The sequence below is a fragment of the Athene noctua genome, chromosome 1, assembly GCF_965140245.1.
Source record: "Athene noctua chromosome 1, bAthNoc1.hap1.1, whole genome shotgun sequence".
Taxonomy (NCBI): domain Eukaryota; kingdom Metazoa; phylum Chordata; class Aves; order Strigiformes; family Strigidae; genus Athene; species Athene noctua.
In genome coordinates, this window is record NC_134037.1 from 107,570,778 (window position 1) to 107,593,496 (window position 22,719).

The window sequence follows — 22,719 nt, forward strand, 5'->3', positions numbered from 1 at the left end:
CAAAATGGTGTTCTGAATCTGAGAAAAGAAAAGCTTGATGCATACTGGTGAGTCAGCTTCTGCTGAACGGTGTTTTTAAAATAGACCAAAAACAAAGAAAGAGGAGAGAGAAAGAAAAAGTAAGCAAGTAACCTATGCTGTTGATGTAAACCACCTGGTGATTCATGTCAACCTATTTTCCTTCCTCAAAATGAACGGACAGTTCTCACTGAGGCTACCAATTAATGCTGCTTATCAGTTCTCCTTAAGCAGTAACTCACTCCTGAGCTGGTGGAGTGAATCTGTGAGGCTAAGCCTTGACCTGAAGCTTTGCTACTCTCTCCACCAGCTGAGCTCACACAGCCGTATCTAGAAAATCTGAATCTGGGGAGTGAGATTCATTTTTCAGCAGGGTGGATGGCAGAGGGCTGTAGTTCTGTCAATGAGGCAGCATTCCTGCTGTGCCAGGTCTGGTCTATCTACGATGCAAACAGGTGGGACAGGGCAGATCCTGCAGCCCTGTTGTTAAATGTCTCGGTGACATAAGAGATGAGGAAATATTCCCTAACTCAGCATCGGGTGACAGGTCATCATGCTCAGCCGACAAGAAATGGCAACCTCCAGCCGAAGCAGAGGTGTTGTGCTGGAAGTCTGCAAGTGACCCAGAGGAGAGCGAGATGTTGGTGATGGTGAGGAGGCTGGGCTCTGCAGGGCAGCCCTGACAGCCTGCCAAGCCAGGAGGGCAGTCTGGGATTAACTCTTGGCTTCTTCACAGGCTTTATGTGCTCTTGGCAAGGCTGGCCTTGGAGGAGCCACCCCAGGAGGGAGAGCTTTCAACCCACAGGCACAGGCAGGCTCTTTTGTTAAAATGGATGTGTTTGCAGCTTGTCCCCTGATTCCTTCGAGGAATAAAACAGACATTGACCCTCTCCTAGACAGAGGTGGGATGTGGTGGATATTATGGTACAGAGGGTAATCAGGGAAAATCTGATTTGACACTTGAGCTGGATGAAATACGTTCCTTCCTTCAGGCACTTGCTTGACACCTCTACCCATTGCTTCACCTCGCAGGTTTTTGTTTTCAGTGGTGTGCTACTGTGCTATCCAGTTCCCTTCAGATTTCTTCACGCCTTTCACCATGTCTTATAAGAAACATCAGGATAAATAAGTTTGGGAAGCACATGCAAGAGTGGCAAGAAGTAGTCAACTCATCCAAGCTTCTTTCAGGAATGAGCTCCACTGACCTGACAGACTGGCAAGTCACTCTTAAATTATATCCCTGGCTATTCCCAGTGCTGCTCAGTGAGTCACAGAGCAGAATAAAGTTTATTTCTGCTGGTTTTGCCAGAGCATTTAATTACTACTCCGGCCTGCCATAGGCTCTGAGGAAATGGCAGAGGACTCACAGCTATTGTCCTTTGTCCTGCAACGTTAGCAGCAAGGAAGCACTCTTGCACAGCTTGCTTTTGAAGTGTTGTAACGGAGGAAAGCCGTACCACACCACGTCACTTCGGCTCTTCCAGGGCTTTGCCAGGCCCAGGCCAAGGTTCGCTTCAGGGATGAACAACTCTTCTATCCTCTGCCTGTCTGTAAGACTGGTGAGGGGACAGGTTTTGTGTTGGGGTGCTGTAAAAGCAGTTGTCTCCCTTTCTGTATCCTGAGTCCCTTGTTAGCTAAGGCACTGTGTTCTTCTGAGACAAAACCAATCCTAAAATATACGCAAAGTTGCTGCAGTTACCTGTACAGTGTGTGTTTTGGAAATCCTTTTTCTTCAAGGAGCAGTAGAGAGCCTAAAGTGCTTGTAGATTAATGGAGATAATGAAATGAAAAGAAAGTAAAGGAATAAAATTCTCCCCTTCTCCTGTTAGGAAGTAGTATCAGGCTACCAGCCCTGTTTTGGGGTGAAGTCTAGCCTGAGCTCAGACAGGGTGGTGCTCCCTCTCAAATCCTGTGTCACCTGCAAAGAGAGGCTGAGGGCTCTGAGTTTATTCAGCTGGAGGAGGAGAGATTTAAGAGAGACCTGACAGCAGCTTTTCAATACCTAAGAAGGGGTTGCCAACAAGACACAGCCAGGCTCTTTACTGAGGTCTGCAGCCGAAAAAAAAGAGACCACAGTCATAAATTCCAGCCAGATACGAGGGAGAAAAAAACCCACTAATATAATTAAGCATAAGAAGAGGTTACTTCAAGAGGTTGGGAAGTATCTGTCCTGGAGGCTCTCAAGGCATTACTGTACAAAGGGGAGAGCAATACGGTGCAAATTCAGTGTCCTGTTGTGAGCAGGAGGCTGGGGGAGAGACCTCCTGGGCTCCTTGCAGCCTGGGTGAGGCTCTGAGACAATGAGTGGGATCCTGCCATGATAAGCAGGAAGCTTATATTTACCTACAGTATGGAGACATAAAGACTGATATCCTCACCCTTGCTAAATGCACAGACGCTAAGAATAAAGTTTTGCTTCTCACAGCCTGGAGCGACCTGCGAAGATGGCAGCGCAAATTGCCTGAGGAACGGTTCCCCCCCCCCCCCCCCCCCCCCCCCCCCCCGGCAAAGTTTCTTCTGCATTGCACTATGTCGGCTGAAAGGCAACTGTCCTTTAGTGCCATCTCCTGGGAAAAAATCAGATTTCCAGCCTTGTCTGGTTGTTCTGCCTCGTCTCCTGCAGGGATTTCCAGCCCTCCCCTCGCCTGGCCTCCTGGTTAGTCCAGGCCCATCTTCAGGGTGTTGGGTCCCAGCAGTGTACTGTGTGTCTCTGTATACCAGTGTTTTCTACCCAGCTGAATCCTGAGCCTCCTGTATGCAAGTGTTTCAAATATAAAGCCATAGGAACATTATTCTTGTGTTGTTTTAATTTTTCCTTCAACACCTAAAAATGCATTACACTTTACCCTGAGGTTCCTGCTGTGCATGTAAAAACATGCTTTGCTGGAGGGAGCACACAGCCTCTTCTTGTTTCTGAATCTCATCCTGGAGAGAGATCACAACTGCTTAAGACAGGTTGTGTAATTTCAAATGCAGGGGGAACAGAGGTCAGCAGACTGGAATGACCTCCCCCAGAAGCTGCCTTGGACCCCAGCTCCAGCATGCCGCATGTACTTGCCTCCTCATGCTTTCCGTATTCCCCTGTTTCTGCTGCCCATAAAGGAATCCTTGCTCCTTCCTTTCCTGGGACACTAAGCTAGCATCAGATTGTTTTTTCAGTTGTGCCTGAATTATGATGGGGACCTTCCTGTCCTTGGTGAATCCCATTCTCCCCTGTGATGGACACTAAACCATAGCTGCAGAAGCGTGTTAGTCCTTGTGCTGCAGAATAAATGCACTGCTCCCCAGTAAAGCCCACCCTTTAGTTCTTACCTGCTCCCCCACATGACATGCAGGTCTACCCTGACTACTCAGACTCGTAAAACTGTCTGATGAGTATTATATACACCTGGGGAATTGCATTTACAGAACATGGGAAGAACTTGTAATGTCATTAGCCTGTGTTAATTAATACTGGGCCAAACATTTGCCTGGAACTACCACTTCTATATTGTCCTGGTGAATTTAGAGAGACTAAGTTTAGTATTTGACTGAAAAAGAAAGACAATTTTCAATTCATCTTTGTATATGACTGGACAGTGAACGAAGTAGCCTACCAACCTGCCTGCCTTTTATGTATTTATGATTCTTTGTGTAGGAAAAGCCTCACAAAAAAAGATCCCTTTATCTCATTGCTCTGGCTCCATTAAAAGGCATCTGTCATTAACGACTTTATTTTTAATTCTATCATCACCAATTATTTGCCTGAGATTTTTCCGTACATGAATTTCACTGAGCTCATTTCTAGTGCATGACTCACTGAACTCTGATTTCCTTGAAGATTTTAAGAGGAAACAGCCATGCTTTTATCCTCCCCTACTCTCTATGAAGAAATCTTTTTAATTTACTGTTTGTTCTAAGTTTGGAAGTAGGATAAAATTTGTGTGTGTAATATAGTTTTTAGCATACCTTGTTGAAATCAGCATAGGATGACTGTGTACTCAGCTGTGCCATCCCCTTATCCCTGCCTTTTGCTGTATTATCAGGGAGTCACTGGAAAAATAACTGGCATATCCCTGGTGTGGGCATTAAACCTATATCTTCACTAAGACAAGACCAGCCTAAATCTAGCTCCATCCTAACACCCTGTCACCTAATCTAGGCCAGCATTTAGCTGTCTTTGCCATTTAGGGTTTTTTTGTAATGTCCAAATCCAAATCTCCCCCTCAGAGCAGTAGTTAATGCCTTTCCAAACTACAGCACTGCGCATATATTGAACATCTACAGGTCAGTTGTCTTTTTTTTTTTTTTTAGTAGAAACAAGTGAAATTGTGCAACTCTTTCCTCATCATTCATCTTAGACCTCTGACTGAGCCGCTGCTACAAGAGAGTCTAGGTTTGCCTCTAGAATTATCTCCAATTGCCCACTGCATCTGAAGGAAGATATATCATTACTTTTTCCATAAAATTTGTTCCACCTGCAAATTTGTCATGTGGATGCTTCTGAGGTGACACCATGCTTTTTCAAGATACACCAGCATCACCCACTTTTATGACCAACAGAGCCTGGCCTCAGCTTGCTGTGGAGTTGACACTGTGAATCCTTCATCTGATCAGGCACATTTTAAGGAGCCTGAGGCAAGAACCTGGTGCAGAGAATTTCAGCACAACTGTCCTGAAGTTTGATGAAGTTATAAGCAATTGAAAACACAGTTATTTCCTTTTAAATGTAAGTTTGCCGTGCCCATTCTGGCTACAGCAAATACAATTCTGTCACACAAGAGGCTGTGTTTGGATTGTACAGAAGCAGTACCTACATTTGTCTGGATGGTTCTATTCACATTGCTTTACAGCGGAAGGACTTGGTGGCTCTTAGGTAAGCACAGGTGTGCCTGGGATGGAGGATTAAACAAACCTGCTGGTCAAGCTATTTACTGGAGGCTTTTTGAGAGGTGCCTGGTGTATGGGTGAAGAGGGCTTTCCCGAAAGGCTGCAGCCTTAGACCTGAAACGTTAAGCCACAACCACGCTCTCTGCAGCTATTTCTAATTTTACATTCCTTGCATCACAGCAGGAGAGAAGAGATTATGCAGATGCTGCCGCCTTCTGTTACTCCTCTTTAAGCTTCTTCACGCCACAGACTCCAAGAAGAGTCAGCACTGAACGTAACAGCTGCTTTTCAGAGCAGGTCTGAACAAAATTTGTTTAGGCTCCAGGCTGGTAGATATGGGGAATGAAAGATAAAGGTCCTTCTTAGATTTAGAAATATTTTTTCTCTAAATTAATATGCAACCATTAGCAAAGGTGAGTTATTTCTGAATTTAGTTAACAAGTCCTTCAAACAGAAAGAATCTGGTTTTGTATACTGTTGTGCTGCCCATAATGTGTAACTTGGGAGGAGCTGTAGCTATTCACAACACCATCATGCTATATAGGTCCATACTTCTCCAAATTCTCATGCTAGTAAAGTATATATACCCTTCAGCCCTATTTTCTTTGGCACCCAGAAGAAGGAAACAAGCAGTAAATCACTCAAATTTTTTTCCTCTCATTCCAAATCCCGTCATTTTGATATCTCATAGACTGAAGTTCAGAGGGCAAAAGCATTTTGTGATTTGCACAGTGGAGAACACTACCAGTGCTGGAGAAATCTAGGGGATAGTTACTAATTTCTGCTTTAAGCTTGGGAAAATAAGCATCAGTGTTTGTGAAGAATGCCCATGCTTTTTAAAAAACTTGTGGCCATCATAATTTTTTTTTCGTTTGTTGCATTTCATGCATTGATTTTATTGTTAGATTCTAAAACCAGTTGGTGTTTTTGTGTTTTTATCCCTTTAGTACTTACGTTGTTTTGATTCATGCTTGTAAGCACTGATTATCAGACGGTGCTTACCGATTAGACAGTCATTGCAGTTTTGTTGAATATTTGCTAATACATTAGATTTATTGTTCCCCTTAATAGTGTTTTTCTGCTCCTGTGGGTGCAGTTGCAGATTAAAGACCTGTGTGAATTCAATTAAATTCCAAAATATTGTATCCGTGTTAAATGAGAAGATTAATGGCTCTCAAGGAGCGTGCAAGGGCTCTCAGCCTGCTCAGCAGGGCTGGCTCTCCTCTCGTGTCTGTGGCAGAGGCGTAAGTCATCACGAGTAATTATTTTTGATTCAGTGGGTCAACAATTTGAAGGTCAGGTGGAGGTCTGGTCAAGTGGTTTAGCACCTATGATTTACCTGGTGTAATGGGGCGTCCCAGGGGTATGGAGGACGGGGTGTCTCACCATGGCAAGTGCTCACAGTCTTTGTGCAGCAGCGGGACAGTGTGTGGTGGATTCAAGCTCACTAGCATGCAGCTGCTGTGACTGCCAGGAGCAATGGAGCAAGGAAATCCTGTGTGTGAGAATGGCCCTGCCAGAGAGACCCCTCAAGTCTTCCCTGCGTCAGTTCCATCTGCGGCACACCAGTTCTGCCTCATTTCAGACTGGCCTGCAGGACCAGGAGGGGAGGGCTGTACTGGTGAATGGAGGAGGAAATTTCCGGTGCTTAGCACAACTCCACATCCTCCTCAGGGTCCTGAGGGTGCTTACGGGACCTGTGATCTCGAGGCTGGTGTGACTGAGCAGGATGGAAAGGAAGCAACCTTCAGAAGATCCCCATGCCACAGATGCAAGACAGGTAACTTACCTTGTAAAAAAACCAATTTGCTCAGTAAAGTAGCGTAAGAAGGAGTTTCAAATGATGTGGAAGGTGAGCAGGTGGCAGACTATCTCTGCACATGCCTCCCATACAATCCAACAGCAGCACAAGGCTTTGCTGATCAATAGTTAATCTCCGGAATTAACCGGGCTTGTTCCAGAGTCAGATGCAAAATAAGCACCAGGTCCTGCATTGTGGCCTACATGTAGAAGGAGAAAGGTTTCAAAAACCACGACTGGCATTAGGGCATGATTTAAACAGCAAAGTGGTGAACAAGATGCCAAAGAGATTGCCCACCCTCCTACCCTTTCCCAAAGCTAATGTTATCAGTGACCTTAACCCCAAAATCAATCAGTAAAATGAGAATAACAGGGAGTAACTACCCAAGATGTCCAGGAGACCACTCACGTAATACTGAGCATCCTGATGAGGAATGTACATGTTACTCCTGTCTGCACCACAACAGGTCAAATAGACTGTTAGTCCCAGCACTGCTGCCTGCCCAGCATCCCCCCGCCTGAAAGCAGCAGGCAAAGACATCTACAACAAAATCAGGTTTATTTCCCTTCTCTGCTACAGCAATGACCATGCCCCTGTGCTCATGCAGATGTCTGTCTCTTTGGCACTATTTGCTTCATGCTTTCATGCCCACAACCATATCATGGACTTTTTGGCTGAGGGCTCCTCCATGGACTCCCTTCTCGCCCATGAGGAAGGTCAGGTGTGATAGTTTAGGACCAGAAACCACGTTGCTGTTGTCCCTCCCCCAACCTCGGACCGAGTAGGGCACAAACCCCGGGGTTAAAATAAGCAGAAATTTAATACAACAGTGTAATAAACAATCTGAACAACATCAATAGCAACAATAACAACAATAAACAGTAATAACAGTAAACAAGACAAAAGAAATACAGAGAAATACCGCAGTGAACACAGCCAGCCCACCGCGCATGCTTCCCACGACTAAAGCCACAAAGGAAAGCTTCCCGCGCTGGACCTGACCTCAGCATGGTATGAATAACCCGGCTGGAGATCCCTTCCCCCTGCCTGGGAGAAACTTAACCCTATCCTAGCTGAACCAGGACATCAGGGTTTTGGGGTTCTGCCAATACAGACGGATGTGCTGTCACTGCCTTTGCTTCTGATATCCATCACATTGTCATCGTCCACCAGCAGGTTGTCACGAATCACACTGCACTTTTTGCCAGCTATGGTGATTCCCGTTACGAGGAACATTTTCTGATCATGGCCTCTGATCAAGCCCACTTCTTGAGGCGAGATGTCTGCAAGGACCCCTCCTGGCTTGGCCGCCCACACGCACTTGTCAGAGAGACCCACGATAGCCACATCTTCAGTGTTTCTGTCTGCCAGGTTGATGTCCACCAGTACTTACATCGTGGCTGGGCTGTCCAAATCTCTCAGAAATGCCCAACACTGAGCTTCCCTGTCTTCCACTTGCCAGGAGCCTTGGCACACTGATCGTAAAAATTTAAACTTCTGAGTTTGGCCTTCAGATCACTGCAAGCCTGAGTGGGGGAGCTGGGAGAAATCAACAACAAGGCTTTTGCTTTCCCTGTGAGGAGAGACCCGTGACGACAGCGGCGGTTGCCACTCCAGCCTGTTCTGTAATGTTGTATTTGCCTCGCAGCCAGGCGTCCCACAACGTGACTTCACTGCCACCCTGCCGACAGGAGGGAAGCTCTCAGAGGGGGGTCCCATTAGTTTGGTACGGGGCAGCTGGTGCGGGCAGACGCTCTGAGGCAGCCGCACAGCACAGGGCCCCCCACGCCAACCTCAGGCCCCATTTGCTGCCCCGCACCAGCTCTTCGCCTCCAGCCACCTGTTTCCCCCTTCTTATCCGGGACAAACCAAACGGCTGAATTTCACACGCTCAAGCATTTCTACACACTTCACACTTTTTTGCAACGTTGCTTTGAATAAAAGCCCAGATATTAGAAGAAACGCATTATTTCCTGCCTGTATTTTGTCACGCTGGACACTGACGGCGTGCGTTCAACCTTTTACTTTCCGCACTGTGATTGCACGCGTTCTTCCCACCGGAGGCCTTGACCCCGCGGAGAACCCGGCCCAGGGTTGCGGGCAGGTGCGGGGGAAACCCCCGCGGGCCGCCGGGGCGCCGCCCGCAGCGAGGCCCGCTAGGCCTCAGGCGCGGCGGCGCCGGGGGGCGGCGGCCGGAGAGGGGCGGCCGCCAGCCCGCGGCCCGCCTCCGGCCCCGGCCCCTTCAGACGCCGCCGCCGCCAGGGCTCGGTCGCCATGAGCGGGGCGCGGGGCGCGCTGGGCCCGTCGCTGCGGGCGGCGCGGCCGGGCTGGCTGTGGGGGGCGGCGGCGGCGCTGCTGGCGCTGGGCGCCCTGCTGGGGGCCTGGCGGTGGGCCGGCGGGTGGACGCGGGCGGCGGGGCGCCGCCGCCGCGGCCGCCTGCAGCGGGTGGGGACCGTGCTGAGCCTCTTCGTGTACCCGGTGAAGTCGTGCCGGGGGGTGGCGGTGCGGCGGGCGCGGGTGACGCCGATGGGGCTGCAGAGCGGGGAGCTGCGGGACAGGTACGGCGGCGGCGCGCTGGGGAGCGCGGGGAGGCGCGGTGCTGCTGCCCGGGCCGGGGCAGGCCGCGGGGCCCGACCCCGGTGCTCGGCCCCGCGTTGGTGAGGGGTTTTCCTCGGCGCCTTTGAAGAGGCCCCCGCTGTGCCGGCGCGGCGGGGAAGTGCCCTGCGCCCCCTTAGCGCTGCTCAGCGCGTTTCTGTACCCCCCGCGTCGCGCTGCAGGTTTTGGCTTGTGACCAAGGAAGATGGGCACATGGTTACAGCTCGCCAGGAGCCGCGGCTGGTCCTCATTTCTGTCAACTGTGAAGATGGGCACTTGACCTTGGAGGCCCCCGAAATGAAGAAGCTGTACTTGCCCATAAAGGTCCCCAGGAAGAACCCTGTGCTGAACTGCAGGTACTGAAGAAGGCGTTTTTTCCCTCCATTCCCTCTAAATACTGTCTCTCACTTCACATGCTTCGCTTTTCAAGAAAGACTGTGGGATGGTTTGTATTTTCCTACACAGAAATTGGAGGGTGAAAGTTGGGTGCTTCCACTTTTCTGTGGGGGTCTATCACCCTATCTGCATAATGGAAGGAGGCTTCAGACCAGGGCCTGTACTGACAGGGCAAGGGGCAATGGTTTTAAACTAGAAGGGGGTAGGTTTAGATTAGACATGAGTGAGAAATTCTTACTCATTTAAGTGGTGAGACACCGAAACAGGTTGCCCAGAGCAGTGGTGGCTGCCCCCTCCTTGGCAGTGTTCAAAGCCAGGTTGGACGGGGCTTTGAGCAACCGGGTCTGGTGGAAGGTGTCCCTGCTCATGGCAGGGGGGTTGGAACTAGATGATCTTTAAGGTCCTTTCCAACCTAAACCATTCGGTGGTTTTGTGAAACTCTCTGCCATGTTATACAGGAGAACGGGACTGATTGTCATAACAAAAGGTCTGGCTGTAATCTGCTAAGCACTGGTGAAGACAGATCTCGGGAAAAGATGACACAGTATTCAAAGATCATATATTGTACATCTGCCGAATGAACGGTGATCTTTGATCTTCATAGAATGTCATGCTTACTCATTTGTGTTTACTTCTAGTGTTTTCATTTTTGCTTGGGTGAGCAATTGCATCTCAAAGCCTCATTCATGCATATTGGTATTTTTTGGTCGCCACTAGTATAGCATTTTTGGATACACTCTGGCCATTTGGAATTGGTGAGATGTCAGAGTTTAGATTCCCTGACCTATGACTGTAGGCATTTAACTGAGGTGCCTAAATTAAAGACTTGGTTGCCCGAGGCTCACTCTGTGGTCACAGGGGAAAGACGAGCATCCCCAGAGGGCAAGTCATTCCCTGTAGGTGTTACCTCAGAGGGGTTTCAGGTGAATGGGTGAGAAACATTGTCATTTAACAGTGTGCCTAGAGTTTTGTTGTATGAATGCAGGCCTGGTTATTTTATCCCTGTATTGAAATCCCTGCTGGAAAATTGCCAGGAGGAAGCAGAAATCTTTGCTAAAATGTCAGTTAATATGTAAGACTATTTAGTAACTTTAAATAGTGTTAACCCCTACAAAGATACTGATAAGTGTCTTCCCTTTGAACAGCAGAGGAGCCTAATGTACCAGCTGCTATAATTAAAACGAGTGCTGGAAAGGAACTGCATTTTCTAGCTTTCAGCATAAATCTGTTGCTGTGGAAACCCTTGATCGGCATAGCTCAGTACCTCTGTTTATACAAGGCAGGTGCAAGTTACAAATGATAGCATTTCTCATGGAGAAGTAGCACAGTCTTTTAAAATCATGCCTATAATGCCTATGTTAGTCAATGACACACACATTACAAAAACATGCAGTTTTCAAGATGTTATTTTTCTAAAATTTGTTGTATCATTTTAAAAATATTTAAATAGACTAAATACTGTCCAATAATGAAAATTTACCTTGGATTTTCCCATTTTAGATCTCAGGGATCTGTTGTTCTGGGGTTTTTTGGTGTTTTTTTTTTTTTTTTTTCCCCTTCATTTGCCTTAATGAGGTATTGCACTCCCAGGCTTTAAAACTGCTAGAATTTAGGAAAGCAAGTAAGCAGAAGTTAGATGCATGTGAACGATCTTTAAGAATTACCAAGTTTCCTGGTATTGTAGGGGGTGTCATTGGATGTGAAATTAGCAATACCCATAGTTAAACACTGCCTTGTACTTCTCAGGAAGAATCCTGAGGTTTTGTGTTACTCTGCTGTGCTTAGATAATTTGCCATTTGTCAACTCAAAACTGATTGTTTCTGATCCATTCAGCCATTTTTAAGAATGAGGTTTGAGCATAGTGCTGTGTTCAGGCAAATGAAGACTTGGCTTTTGCTCATGGATTCTTCCCTTCCAGCCTATGAGTGGGAGTAGCTGTCTTCCTGCACAGTACACTTTGCCAGTGAGGCCCTCTGCACAAACTTGAATTTATTCTGCCACTGGGCAAGCATGATGCCTTCAGATTGGTGCTGGCTCGTGCCTGGTAGTTGGGAGCTGAGGCAAGGCAATAGTGTGTTTGGCTGCAAAAGGCTGTGCAGATGCTAATATTTAAAACTGGTAAGTCCAGTAGCAGATTTGATGTGGATATTTAAAAATCCTATGTTTGGGGGAGTCAAATATAGGGCTGAAGCCATTGTGTAGGCACAGTTTCTGTTTGTGCAGATGTTAGAGGGGTTTCTGTAGCACTCTGGTTAAGAAGGCTCATGTTCTTCATTTGTCCTCTTTGTCAGTATGTGTTGCAATACGCAAATTGGGTGATCTGTTCGCATGGATCTCTACACCACCGAGTGCTCAGGATAGATCTGCTTTGTGGGTGGGAAACAGTAAGACCCTCACCTCTGTGGTCACGCCAGCCAGAAGGCACACAGGCAGGGACTGAGAGAATGGAAGGAAGAGAAAGGCAGTTGAAGGCTATCTGGGGCAATGGTGTTTATCCCAACCTGTGTCACAGAGTTGATAGAGGGATCCCAGCAAACAGAGCAGGGGTTGCTGCCAGCACCCTAATGGTTCATTGTTCCTGCAGAGGAGGAAAGGAGAGCTCCTAGGAGCTGAGCTTTCAGCTGTCCAGGATGTGATTGCAGAGGTAAACTGCAGCGCATCTGGGTCAAAATTACTACTTTGAAGAAGGTAGTAAAATATTCGTGGCTGGTGTTGGAAGTTTATTGAAAAGTTGAGTTGAAGCTTACCTTTTCTTGCCAGGAAAGTGTTTCTTGTGTAAACTTGTTTGTATTCTGCTGCCAATAGCTTTTTATGGCCCATGGACTTTGCTTCCATTATAAATCTTTAACCTCTCTTACTGAGCTGTTCTATATGCTAAGTTACTCATGTCTGGCTAAATTTTTACAGCACTAAAATCTGCAGGAAAGCTTTCTTAACAATCAGGGACATTTACAACGAGTAACATTTGTGGAAGTGAATTACAGTAACTAACCACATCCTTTCAAACTATCATTTCTGAAATTAATTACCTTTGAGTTGATCTCTGAGTAAGAGATCTTCTGGTGTTGCAGTCGCATGCAAATGCAAGAGTAGACCCTCTTTTTGCTTCAAAGTATGGCACACAGGTAGGTTTGTTACTGGTCATTGATGTGATAGTTAGCTCTGGGCACCTAAAGGCTGTTCAGTGGCTCATTCTTTCACCAGCTTGTATCATCCGGCTGTACCCATGTTACTTAACTTGCAGAACAAGGTGGCCACAAGGAGATTGAGTGCTGGGAATGATCCTTGTGCCAAATTCAGAAACCAACTTCCACCTTGCTATAATCCAGGTGGTTTGTTTACTGTATCTTGCTACTACTACTAAAACAAGTTGTTTGCCTTTGAATAATAAGCATGCTTGAGCCTTTGACTTTTCAGTTAACTTGCTGATGTGTCTTGTGACCCTTCAGGGTGTTTGGACTGGATATCCAAGGCAGGGACTGTGGTGATGAAGTGGCTCAGTGGATCACCACTTTCCTGAATTCAGAGCGATATCGACTGGTGCACTTTGAACCCTCCATGGTGCCAAGAAAGTCAAAGGACGTAATAAACCTTTTCCGAACCACAGATGAGGTAAATGAATGTTCTTTTTCTTACAAGTACTTTCTTTTAACCATTTCCCACCCACCTGCTGAAACCTGCCCATTCTGTCATTGGTGCCTGAGCCCAGTTTAGCGAGGTGTGTAGTCATATACTTAAACCACACGAATACCATTTCTGTGATAAGATACCTTGCCTAAATTTTACTTAAAATTTGTTCTAAGCTATTGACCATTCATGGCTAAAAAGTCTGATGCTGATATCTGAAGGGGAACTATTATATTGCAGAATAGCATTCCTTTTGTGCCTTAGTGAATAGAAAAAAGGTACATTTTTAAAGATGGTTTGATGGTGTAATATGTTGCATAGAAAACCTCTGTTCCCTATCCATTGTTAGGTCTAGAAATGTATCAGTATGAGTTGTGTTACCTTGTGTTTTGTTTAAAGGAATGATGCTTAACCCAGGGCTCTAATTTGTGGGCCTAGGAATTAAAATCCAAAGGAGGTTACAGAGGTTTCATCTCTCTTTCTGTGGGAAAAGGCTTGAAGGTATGATATTACAGAAAGTTGATGCAGGTAGGGAAAGGAGATGCTTTGCTCGGGCATCCTGATGCCCTTCTTTTGTCTGAACAAGTCTCTCACATGGAAACGGTTTGAGCCGTACCTGATGAGTGTAAGCTTTTTAAACATGTACAAATTGTGAGTACCTTGCCTTACGGATGTGATCTCATTATCTGTAAGGCATCAATGTTTTGCTTGTTGTTGCACAAAGAGAAATATTCAATTATGGACTTTTATACATACGTATTTATTATGTAAGGGCACTGAGACCAATACAGAAGACTAATGGTTTCAGCAAAAGGGATGTCAGACTAGGAGGGTGACACTCAGGAATCCTGGCATGAAAAGAGGGTAAAATTGTTTGTATAGTTATTTCAGTGCTCATTTTCTTGTGGTTGTAAAGGCACGTATGAGGAGGAGGAGGGAAAGAATAATATAAGAGAAAGATGAGAGTTATATGCTAAAATTCTTGCCTTTTTTTTTTTTTTTTTTTTTCGTGGATCTAGTATATGTAGGAGTTTTCTTTTAATACTGTTCATTGGCCTTGTTTGCCAGAATGGCAGCCCTCCCACTTCCAAGCAAACTTAGATGGAAAATGGACAGTTGCACTTTAGTGTTGCTGCTCTGTATGTGAAACTCCCTCTGGTGTTGTGATAAGATAGACTCATTATGCAGAAAAATCCACTTAGTTGGTTATAGTCAACCAGGTAAGTTCAGCAGGTCCATAAAAGTCTTAAGTGCCTTTCATAACTTACCATAACATGTTTTACTGTTATACTTAGTTCCATCTGTTACACCCAGAATAAATGTCTGGGACACGCATACAGTATTATTTTGTAAGAAGTTGTGATAACTTATATAATTCTGGTTTAATTCTATAAATAGAAGTTTAATTTTACAATTTGAGCATATGAAACTTGCTGTGGTTATTGAAATAGGAAAGGGCGTGAAATTTTACTTGTGAACTTACTTCCAGGAAAATTAAAACCTGAATTCAGCAGCCTAACAGTCAGGCTAATATGTGGCCACTGGTTCCAACATACCTGTCCTTTTACCATTCAGTAACTTTGCTCCCATGCTCTTGTATCAGCTTTAGGATTTGTTTGTGTTTATTTATGTAGGTTGCCTATCCTGACTGTAGCCCAGTCTTGATCCTCTCGGAAGCTTCGCTGGAAGACCTAAATACCAGGCTGGAGAAGAAAGTTAAGATACAGAACTTCAGGCCAAATATTCTTGTGGCAGATTGCAGTGCTTTTGAGGAGGTAAATTAACTGTCTTAAATGTATTTTTGAAAGCTTGGTTATGTTTTTTTGTAACTCAGTTTCCTGGTGTGATGATGTCTACAAGGATGAGGAATGCTGCTATTCTGTGATTTTTACAACAGGATTCCAGAGATACACAGCTTCTGCTCACGTCAGTGCATGTGAAACATTGAGGGAGGAGACAGGTCTGTGAATGCTTATTTAGCTTGGCAGAGGATAAAGTAAGTGTATTGAAATGGCAGGCTGTTACTGAAAGCTGATCTTTCCATGTAGAGTAGGGAAAGCTCTGCATGCTATAATTGATAATGATAAAAACAGACAATTTGTAAACAGGGTGGGTTTTTATAGCCTTTGGCACAAGAGTGAAACTGACACTTGGAACAGTGCAGTCTGTCACTGCATCTCTGACAATATTCTGGTAGTTCAAAAAAGCACTATCTAGGAAGGTATCTGGTGATGAAGTGAACTGGTGATGGTGGCTTTTTAAGTGTTTTTACGTCATGTTGCCATTTTTCCAAAGAATTTGCTCTGGATAGATCTGATAACTTCCGAAATCTAAAAAATTCCTAAAATTGGAGTGGTTTTTTGTTTTCCAAGAAGGATTGCAATTGGAAATTTGTGTAGATAAGAAGCAAAACTTCCACTAAAAATTTCCTTTTTTGCAAAAACGGTGACTTACCAGAGGTCACAGATCAGATTATCGCACATAGTGTGAACCTAAAGCGAGCTTGTTCTTACAAGTGCACGCTGCAGAACAGGATTTATTACTCATGTATCTTTCTTTCCAGATATAATTACTAGTGGGTCCTGAATTGGACTAATGTAGTGACCGTAGGGTTTTCATTAAAATAGTACCATAATGTAGCAGTGTTTATTTTGAAGGTACAAGAAGAGGTCATGATTCGGAATGGTAGTGCTTCTTCTAGGAATAACTGTGCCACCTCTGGAAAAATGGTTGCATGTGGATATGTCTAATCTGTGCATGATATTTACCTTCCCTCAGGATACCTGGGAGGAGATTCTTATTGGCGATGTGGAGATGAAAGGGACAGTGTGTTGTGCCAGGTAAATATTTGAGCCCATTATTGTATATAGATGTATAGAGATTTATGATAGAAAGCCATTATTGATTTGGTTCTGTCTGTCATTGCAGGTGTATTTTAACAACTGTTAACCCAGACACTGGGGTCCTGGACAGGAAGGAGCCTCTGGAAACATTGAAGAGGTTGTAAAAATACCAGTGCTGCTTAGGCTGTGAGAGTGGATTTAGGCTAGATCCCAACAGATGTTAGACTAGTGTTTTAAAAGTGGTCTGAAGTATGTGTGGGACATAATAATGCAGTGTAAAGGTCTGTGTATATTGGCTTCCATTCTGCTTTCTGCAATTCTGTATGGTAAGAAAATTCAGGAAGTTCTCTCTTCTTTCTTGCAAATTTTATATTCCCCGTCCCTTTCATCTCTGCTAGGGTGAATGCCTGGGGCAACAGGTATTTAAGGTATTTAAAGGTCTAACTTTGCAACTTTGGCATTTCTTTTTATAAAGTCTTTTGCATGTGTATTATACATGGATGTGTGAATACAATCAGGCTATTCTCTCCATTTGAACTGCTTCTTTCTCTTAATTATATGTATTTAGTTTTTAGTTTAGTATGGTGACCAAAGCAGGGCATCAGTATCCATGTCCTCTTGCTCATCACTGATATTTTGATGTTTAGAATTTGCTACCACCAATTCTAAAGAAGTGCTCTCTCTCTGCAGTTACCGCTTATGTGATCCATCTGAGCGACACATATACAAATCCAGCCCTCTCTTTGGAAGATACTTTGCTGTTGACAAAACTGGAACAATTCAAATTGGAGACCCTGTATACAAGATGGTCCAGTTGTGATCAGAAGATGCCTTTTCACTTTGATACGCAAATTGTTTTCCTGTGAACATGGTCACCAGCATAACCTTTTCTTATTCTTTGCAATGTTTTTTGTGCTATGTTCCTTTGTAAGATGCAGGGAGGTCTTTGAGGCTATGAAGTGCCAATTGTTTCAGATCATGTAATCTACTAGCGTGCCTGGAGCAAGCAGGCCTTTAGTTTTTCTGGAGGCTGTGGTAGAAGAAACTCTAATCCAAGACAGACAGACTTCACAGCACGACTCTGAGTATCACACCTCCTAAAATTTTATGTCAAGCTCGATATCAGAATCCAAAATCATGTAGAAGAGCTTTGCATCATGTATTAGATACATTCAGTGCTTATGAAGAACCACAAAAAACAGTTATGCCAAGAGTAAAGTAGGTATGTTGGTCACGGAGCTGCCTTTACAAGTGAACATGGAGTGCAGATGGCACGGTTCTGTCCTAGATTCCACCTTTCTTGGGTCCTAATCATCCTACCCTATCTATGTCTGGAGGTACTTTTTTGCAGTGTTTCTTATCCTGCAATCTTTTCCTGAAGATTGCTACTGTTTTTTGAGATTGGAGAAATATCAGAAAGAGAAGGATTGTGAGCTGAGTGACTACTAGAGTGTTTACTAGAGTAAATCCTACCCTAGTTCAGGGGTGGGAATGCTGGCTAACGATGTGTAAGACTCTGGATTTGTTTAGTTTATAACCTCTTCTTGATAGTTTGAACCATCGAATTTTTCTCCTCTGAAGCCTACCATAACACTGAGGCTGTGGAGTAGTGATGCATTTGCTAACGTATCAGCAGAGCTTCCGATTTGACTAAAAGAATTAGGTGTTCACTGGATCAGAGGCTCTGTGCACATTGGAGGGGAAGAAGAGCTGTTGGGAGTGATCTGATTCTGAGTCTGCTCCCTTCAAGCTGATGTCCAGGCCAATATTGTAGGGCTCTGTGTTCACACGTAGTTCCTCTCTGGCTTGGTGAATCTTGCTATAGGAAGTTAGGCTGCTGAGCAGACATTTGGGAAGCTACGGTTTTAGACTGAGCATGTTGATGTCCTTATTGGTTATGCATTTAGATCTTTGGTTGCCCCCCTCCCCTGCCCCTATTCTAACCAAAACATCCGCCATCTGTAGGAAGCTGATAATTATATTTTCTGCTATATTTTGTACTTCATAAAACAGATAGGGGAGGAAACTAATTGCATTATGGCAGTAGTATTTTTTCTTTAAATATTGTATTACTATTTTTAATTAAAAGTGGAGTCCAAGACAAAAGCCAGCCATCTTTCAAATGCTTATCTGCATATTGCTTTGTTATGGATTACTAGACCTTGAAAGAGCATTGAACTAGCCAAAAAAAGGAATCTAATTAAGTGTGAAGAAGAACAAATATGACCCAATTTGGTGTTTAAATTCTTTGTTTTCTGTTGTGAACATGAAACTGGATTTTTCTGCATGTTCACAACTCAGACGTGTAAAATGAAGAGCTGTTGTGCCTTTGAGTACATTCAGATGGATGTACATGGCAAGCCTGAAGCAGGCATATGGGGAAGGTAGTTTTCTATTATTTGTGAACTCGGAATTGTTCCGAATATCCTTTCATTAGCAGAGTGCTCTGTAAGTATTAAGTTTTCCTGTGACAGACAAGTGCCCAGTTTGGACTGCATGTTGCATATTTGAGTATTGTTATGTCTAGTGCGAGGAAATGAGAGAAAAAGCATCTTTGGAAAAGGAAAATAATGCTGAAGGTTCACTTTTTAAAAGCATATGTTGAAGATCCTTAATATTACAGGCTGAAACCTTGTGGAATTCTTAATGGTATTATTAAGCAGACAGCCTGCTGGCCTGCCAAAGCAATTAGTTAAGTGTGTGTCTCTTCATTAAGTCAAAGAAGTGGAAGGAAAGAGCTGAATTTTTGCTGCTAGCGAAACATATTTTTTCACTGTTGTTTTAGCAGCACGTTGGGATTTACATAACACAAATTGTGTGGATAAATCTTGTTTCCTCTTATTAGGCTATCGTCAATTGGGCTAATTTGGAAATGGGGCTGTCTTTCCAGTGAGAAACTGCATTTATATTCCTGTTAAGAAAATCTAGATCCATAGATCTAAACCCCTGATTTATCTCTGTAAAAGCCCCTTAGAAGAATTTGGCTAGAATCCTAAAATAGGTATGTGTCTGAGTACAACACATTTCACAGATGACACTTAAATCAATTATGTGATGAAAGAGGGCCATTCTAGGAAGTGGAGAGTGTAACTTAAGAACATTACAATATAAATATCTTCATGTAAGTGTTGAACTGCTCTAACTGTAGGAATTGTATTTGATTTTGCTAAAGCCATTTAAGAAATTGATTGAAAACATGTCAATCATAAAACACTGATTTTTAAAATTGTGTTCTTAAAAATGTTAATTGCTTTTTTAGCTCTAGAGGAAGAAAACAAAAATATAAACTTCTATTGAATCCAAACTCTCATAAAGTGTAAAATTTGTGCATCTTCTTTCTTTGTTTTCTGTTTCGGCATTTAACATCTGCTACTGTTTCCAGGACCTCACATATAATTAATAGTGAAGGTTTTTTTTTTTTTAATCTTACCTCTAAGTTCGGGAAAATATGCAGTTAACCAGAGGAAGCTATATATGTAAGAGAGCAGAACTGTCAGATGTAAGTGGTCTTCAGACTTGACTTTTCCAACCTTTATGATCTAGATGATGAAAATGATGTTTAGAGACTCTCTTCTTTTTTCCACAGACATAAGAAAATAGGGCAAAATGGGTTTGAAAGCACAGAAGTTTAGTACACATAAGACAATGCAAGGTCATGTTTCCTATTTTAGATCTCTAAGGATACAGCGAAAACTGTTTTTTACAGTGCTTACTACACCAACGTAATTGTTGAAAAAGACTGCGAGAGAAGGATAGTCCTTTCAGGCAGAAATTTTTGTATTTGTTTTAAGATTTGAGGTGGGTATATCATCAGCCAAGTCTGCACACACACCCCTCCACCCCCCCACCCCCAAAAAAAAGGAGAAAGGTCTGTGTTTCTGCATCTTAAGGAGAAAAAAAGCCTTCCAAAGGCATTGCTCCACTTCTGTGTAAGAAGAAGATTCCTGGCCCTTGTCACTACAAATGGCAAAGGTTTCAAAAGGGGCTGCTCCAAGGTGTTCATTTATGGTCTCTTCTAGAACCTTAAATTGCTTTATTCTCATTTGAGATCCGTAAGAAATTCCCTGTGCTGGGCAGCTGTGGGGTGGAGGACTACACCTGCAATGTCTTTGTTTCTTTTGAACAGAAGGTTCTTAAAAAATAAGGCAGGCATCAAAACCCCATGTCTTATCAGTCTTCAGCTCACAGAGAAGCAGCATACGTACCTCTTAAAGGTTCCTATTTTTACATATTCTGTGTAGCTGTTGTGTTAGTGTTAACAATCTCTACTTAGAATGTCACTGTTACTAGTAATTGCATTTTGCCTGGAGAAATTGGTGAAGTCAGTAAGGGTTTCAGACACTAGGCATCTTCTGAAATAAATCTGCTTACTGAGCATGACAATTCTTGGATTCTGGAGCCAGAATCTTCCCTTGTATTGACTTTCCTGGTGTGGGACGAGGGTTTTCACCTCTCGATGTACTTCTGATTTTCTTTTATCTATGGTGTTCCTTTTCAAGTACCTTGAAACAGTGCCATACCTGCTTGCTGGCAGAGCTGCTTCCTGGGCGGTGCATGAAGAAGATACAGGCAGCAGAGAGGGGGATGCTGGATGCCGCTGTGCGACCTCATTGTGTTGTGTGGGAGCACACAGTACTGGTCAGTGCTGGTGAAGCAGGGGTTAATACCTATTGACTCCTTAGCTGGTAAATGTGTGTTTGGGAGTGTTTGAACTAGGATGTGGGCAGGCAAGCCTAGCAGTGAAGCTCAGACTGAACTTCTGAAGGTATCATCTGCTGGGGCTGAGACTGGCATAAAGCCGTGAAGCAAAGAGAGCTGAGGAGGTGCCCTTCTGAAGGGAAGGGTGGTGTCAGTGTGGCAAGTGGCAGTTTGCTTGGTCAGAGAGACCAGGGAACAGGAATGGTTGGAAGGGGAAAGGAGGTGAGCAAGGCTCGTGTGTGTAGAGGGTGTCAGGGCTGGAGCTGCAAGAGATGGGGCTGTGAATCAAGGCAGGAACTTGGTGGTAGCATGTTCTCAATGCATTTTTGTGGAGATGGACTGAGAATGAGCCTTAGTTGTAAGGTAGTGTCAACTTCCAATATTTGTCACTGCTGCTTGTAGCCTGGCCTGAGGAATGACATACTCCCCAGTGAGCTCATCACATTGACCTCAGGAAATCAGAACACAAGTAATTGTAGCCTGAGCTAAACAGCAGGCAGAGACTGTCTTCTACCTGTGCAGACCATAGACACAGAGAAAGGCTGTGGTACATTGTTGTAAACAGTTTGGGTGGGAACCTCTCACTTTTCTGACCCTATGTAAAACTAAAGCATCTCCCCTTTGCTCCTGGACCGTTATGCACCAGGAACCTAGCTGACTGAAATTTTCTTTCCTCCAGGATTGGTATTGTAGAGAATTATATCTCCTCTAGTGCACAGAATTGCTCTGACAGCTTACCAGTGCTTGTTTACCAGCTGACTGTTCTCGCTTTCTGTAGGGGCTAGATAATAAGCACAGTGAAACAATTATGCTTCACTGATGGACTAACCCTCGTTCCCTCTTTGCTGTTGAACTACAAAAACCAGCTGCGTTCACAGTTAATTGAGGTTTGTCTTCCAGAGATTTTGAAGGATGGTGATTCTTTGGTTGTAGCAGGTACAATTATATGCACCTATTAATGGACAGTTATTTTCAACAGACCTACCTATATCACTTTGGCATAAGTAAAAGATGATGGCTAAATCTTTTAACCTCATTTTATCAAGATTTCACTCGTAGAAGTGTAGGACTGAAAGAAACCAGCTGGGTCACAGAGTGCAGTCTTCTCTAACTGCAGAAAACAAAGTGGTAGACATTAAATTCAGACTTGGAGAATACGTGCTTCATCTGTCTTCACATACCATGGCTACAGGGCACTTTCTGTTAGATTTTTAGTAAAAGATCAAAAGTCATGGTGATAGTTGGACTAAAAGAAGATCATGGGAGAGATCAAGAGTCTGAAATGTCCTAGATCCTTTCAAAGGTAAAGACAGCTCTTCAAAATATAAATCTTCCACTGTGTTTACAGGTGTGTGGTTTGGTGGTCAATAATAAGTCTCCATTCTTTGGGTTTATGTAAGGTAGAGCAGACCTCTTTCCGATTAGCTCAAGAAACAGGTGACATGAAGTTTTGTTTCTCTCAGCTCTCCTTTGTTCCTTCATTTCTGTTTAATAGACCTAAAGCTGTCTCATAATGGTTTACTGCATCCCAAGCTGCATGGCCTTTAACAGAACTAACTCTCTTCAGCTCATATTCACATGTTCAAAAATGTGAGTCACAAAGATCCTAATTGGAGGTGTGAGGGTTAGTATGTAATTAATCCTGGAAGGGCAACAGGAAGCCAAACAGATCCATCAATCTAAACTTATAGAAAGTCTGGAAAAATGCCTGATCTTTTCCAATTTCCATGAAAAGTATCTGCTCAGCCCTGGAAGCGGTTATAGGGAAAGGCTGAGCGCAGTGCAAAGGCACACAACTTGAGTTCAATAACCGATTCAAAAAAGATAAGACCCTTGCGCAGTGTCTGATGGAGCAGAAGGTCTATGCTGAA

At 44.0% G+C, this 22,719-nt stretch overlaps 1 protein-coding gene across 1 annotated transcript; it reads left to right on the top strand.

Annotated features, from left to right (window-relative positions):
* Positions 1-8,947: 8,947 nt before the first annotated feature.
* LOC141956505 (mitochondrial amidoxime reducing component 2-like) lies at positions 8,948-19,480 on the top strand. The gene is made up of 7 exons (XM_074897261.1): positions 8,948-9,246; positions 9,466-9,639; positions 13,130-13,292; positions 14,942-15,082; positions 16,086-16,147; positions 16,236-16,307; positions 16,841-19,480. The coding sequence occupies exons 1-7, from the start codon at positions 8,963-8,965 to the stop codon at positions 16,968-16,970; spliced, it is 1,026 nt and encodes a 341-aa protein (XP_074753362.1). The 5' UTR covers positions 8,948-8,962; the 3' UTR covers positions 16,971-19,480.
* Positions 19,481-22,719: the final 3,239 nt, after the last annotated feature.

What these genes read in the sequence shown, in the direction of transcription:
- LOC141956505 (XM_074897261.1), top strand. Translation starts at nt 8,963, where the DNA reads ATGAGCGGGGCGCGGGGCGCGCTGGGCCCGTCGCTGCGGGCGGCGCGG. An exon ending in AGCGGGGAGCTGCGGGACAG is followed by an intron (nt 9,247 to 9,465) that starts GTACGGCGGCGG and finishes GTCGCGCTGCAG; the next exon opens with GTTTTGGCTTGTGACCAAGG. An exon ending in GGGACAGTGTGTTGTGCCAG is followed by an intron (nt 16,148 to 16,235) that starts GTAAATATTTGA and finishes CTGTCATTGCAG; the next exon opens with GTGTATTTTAACAACTGTTA.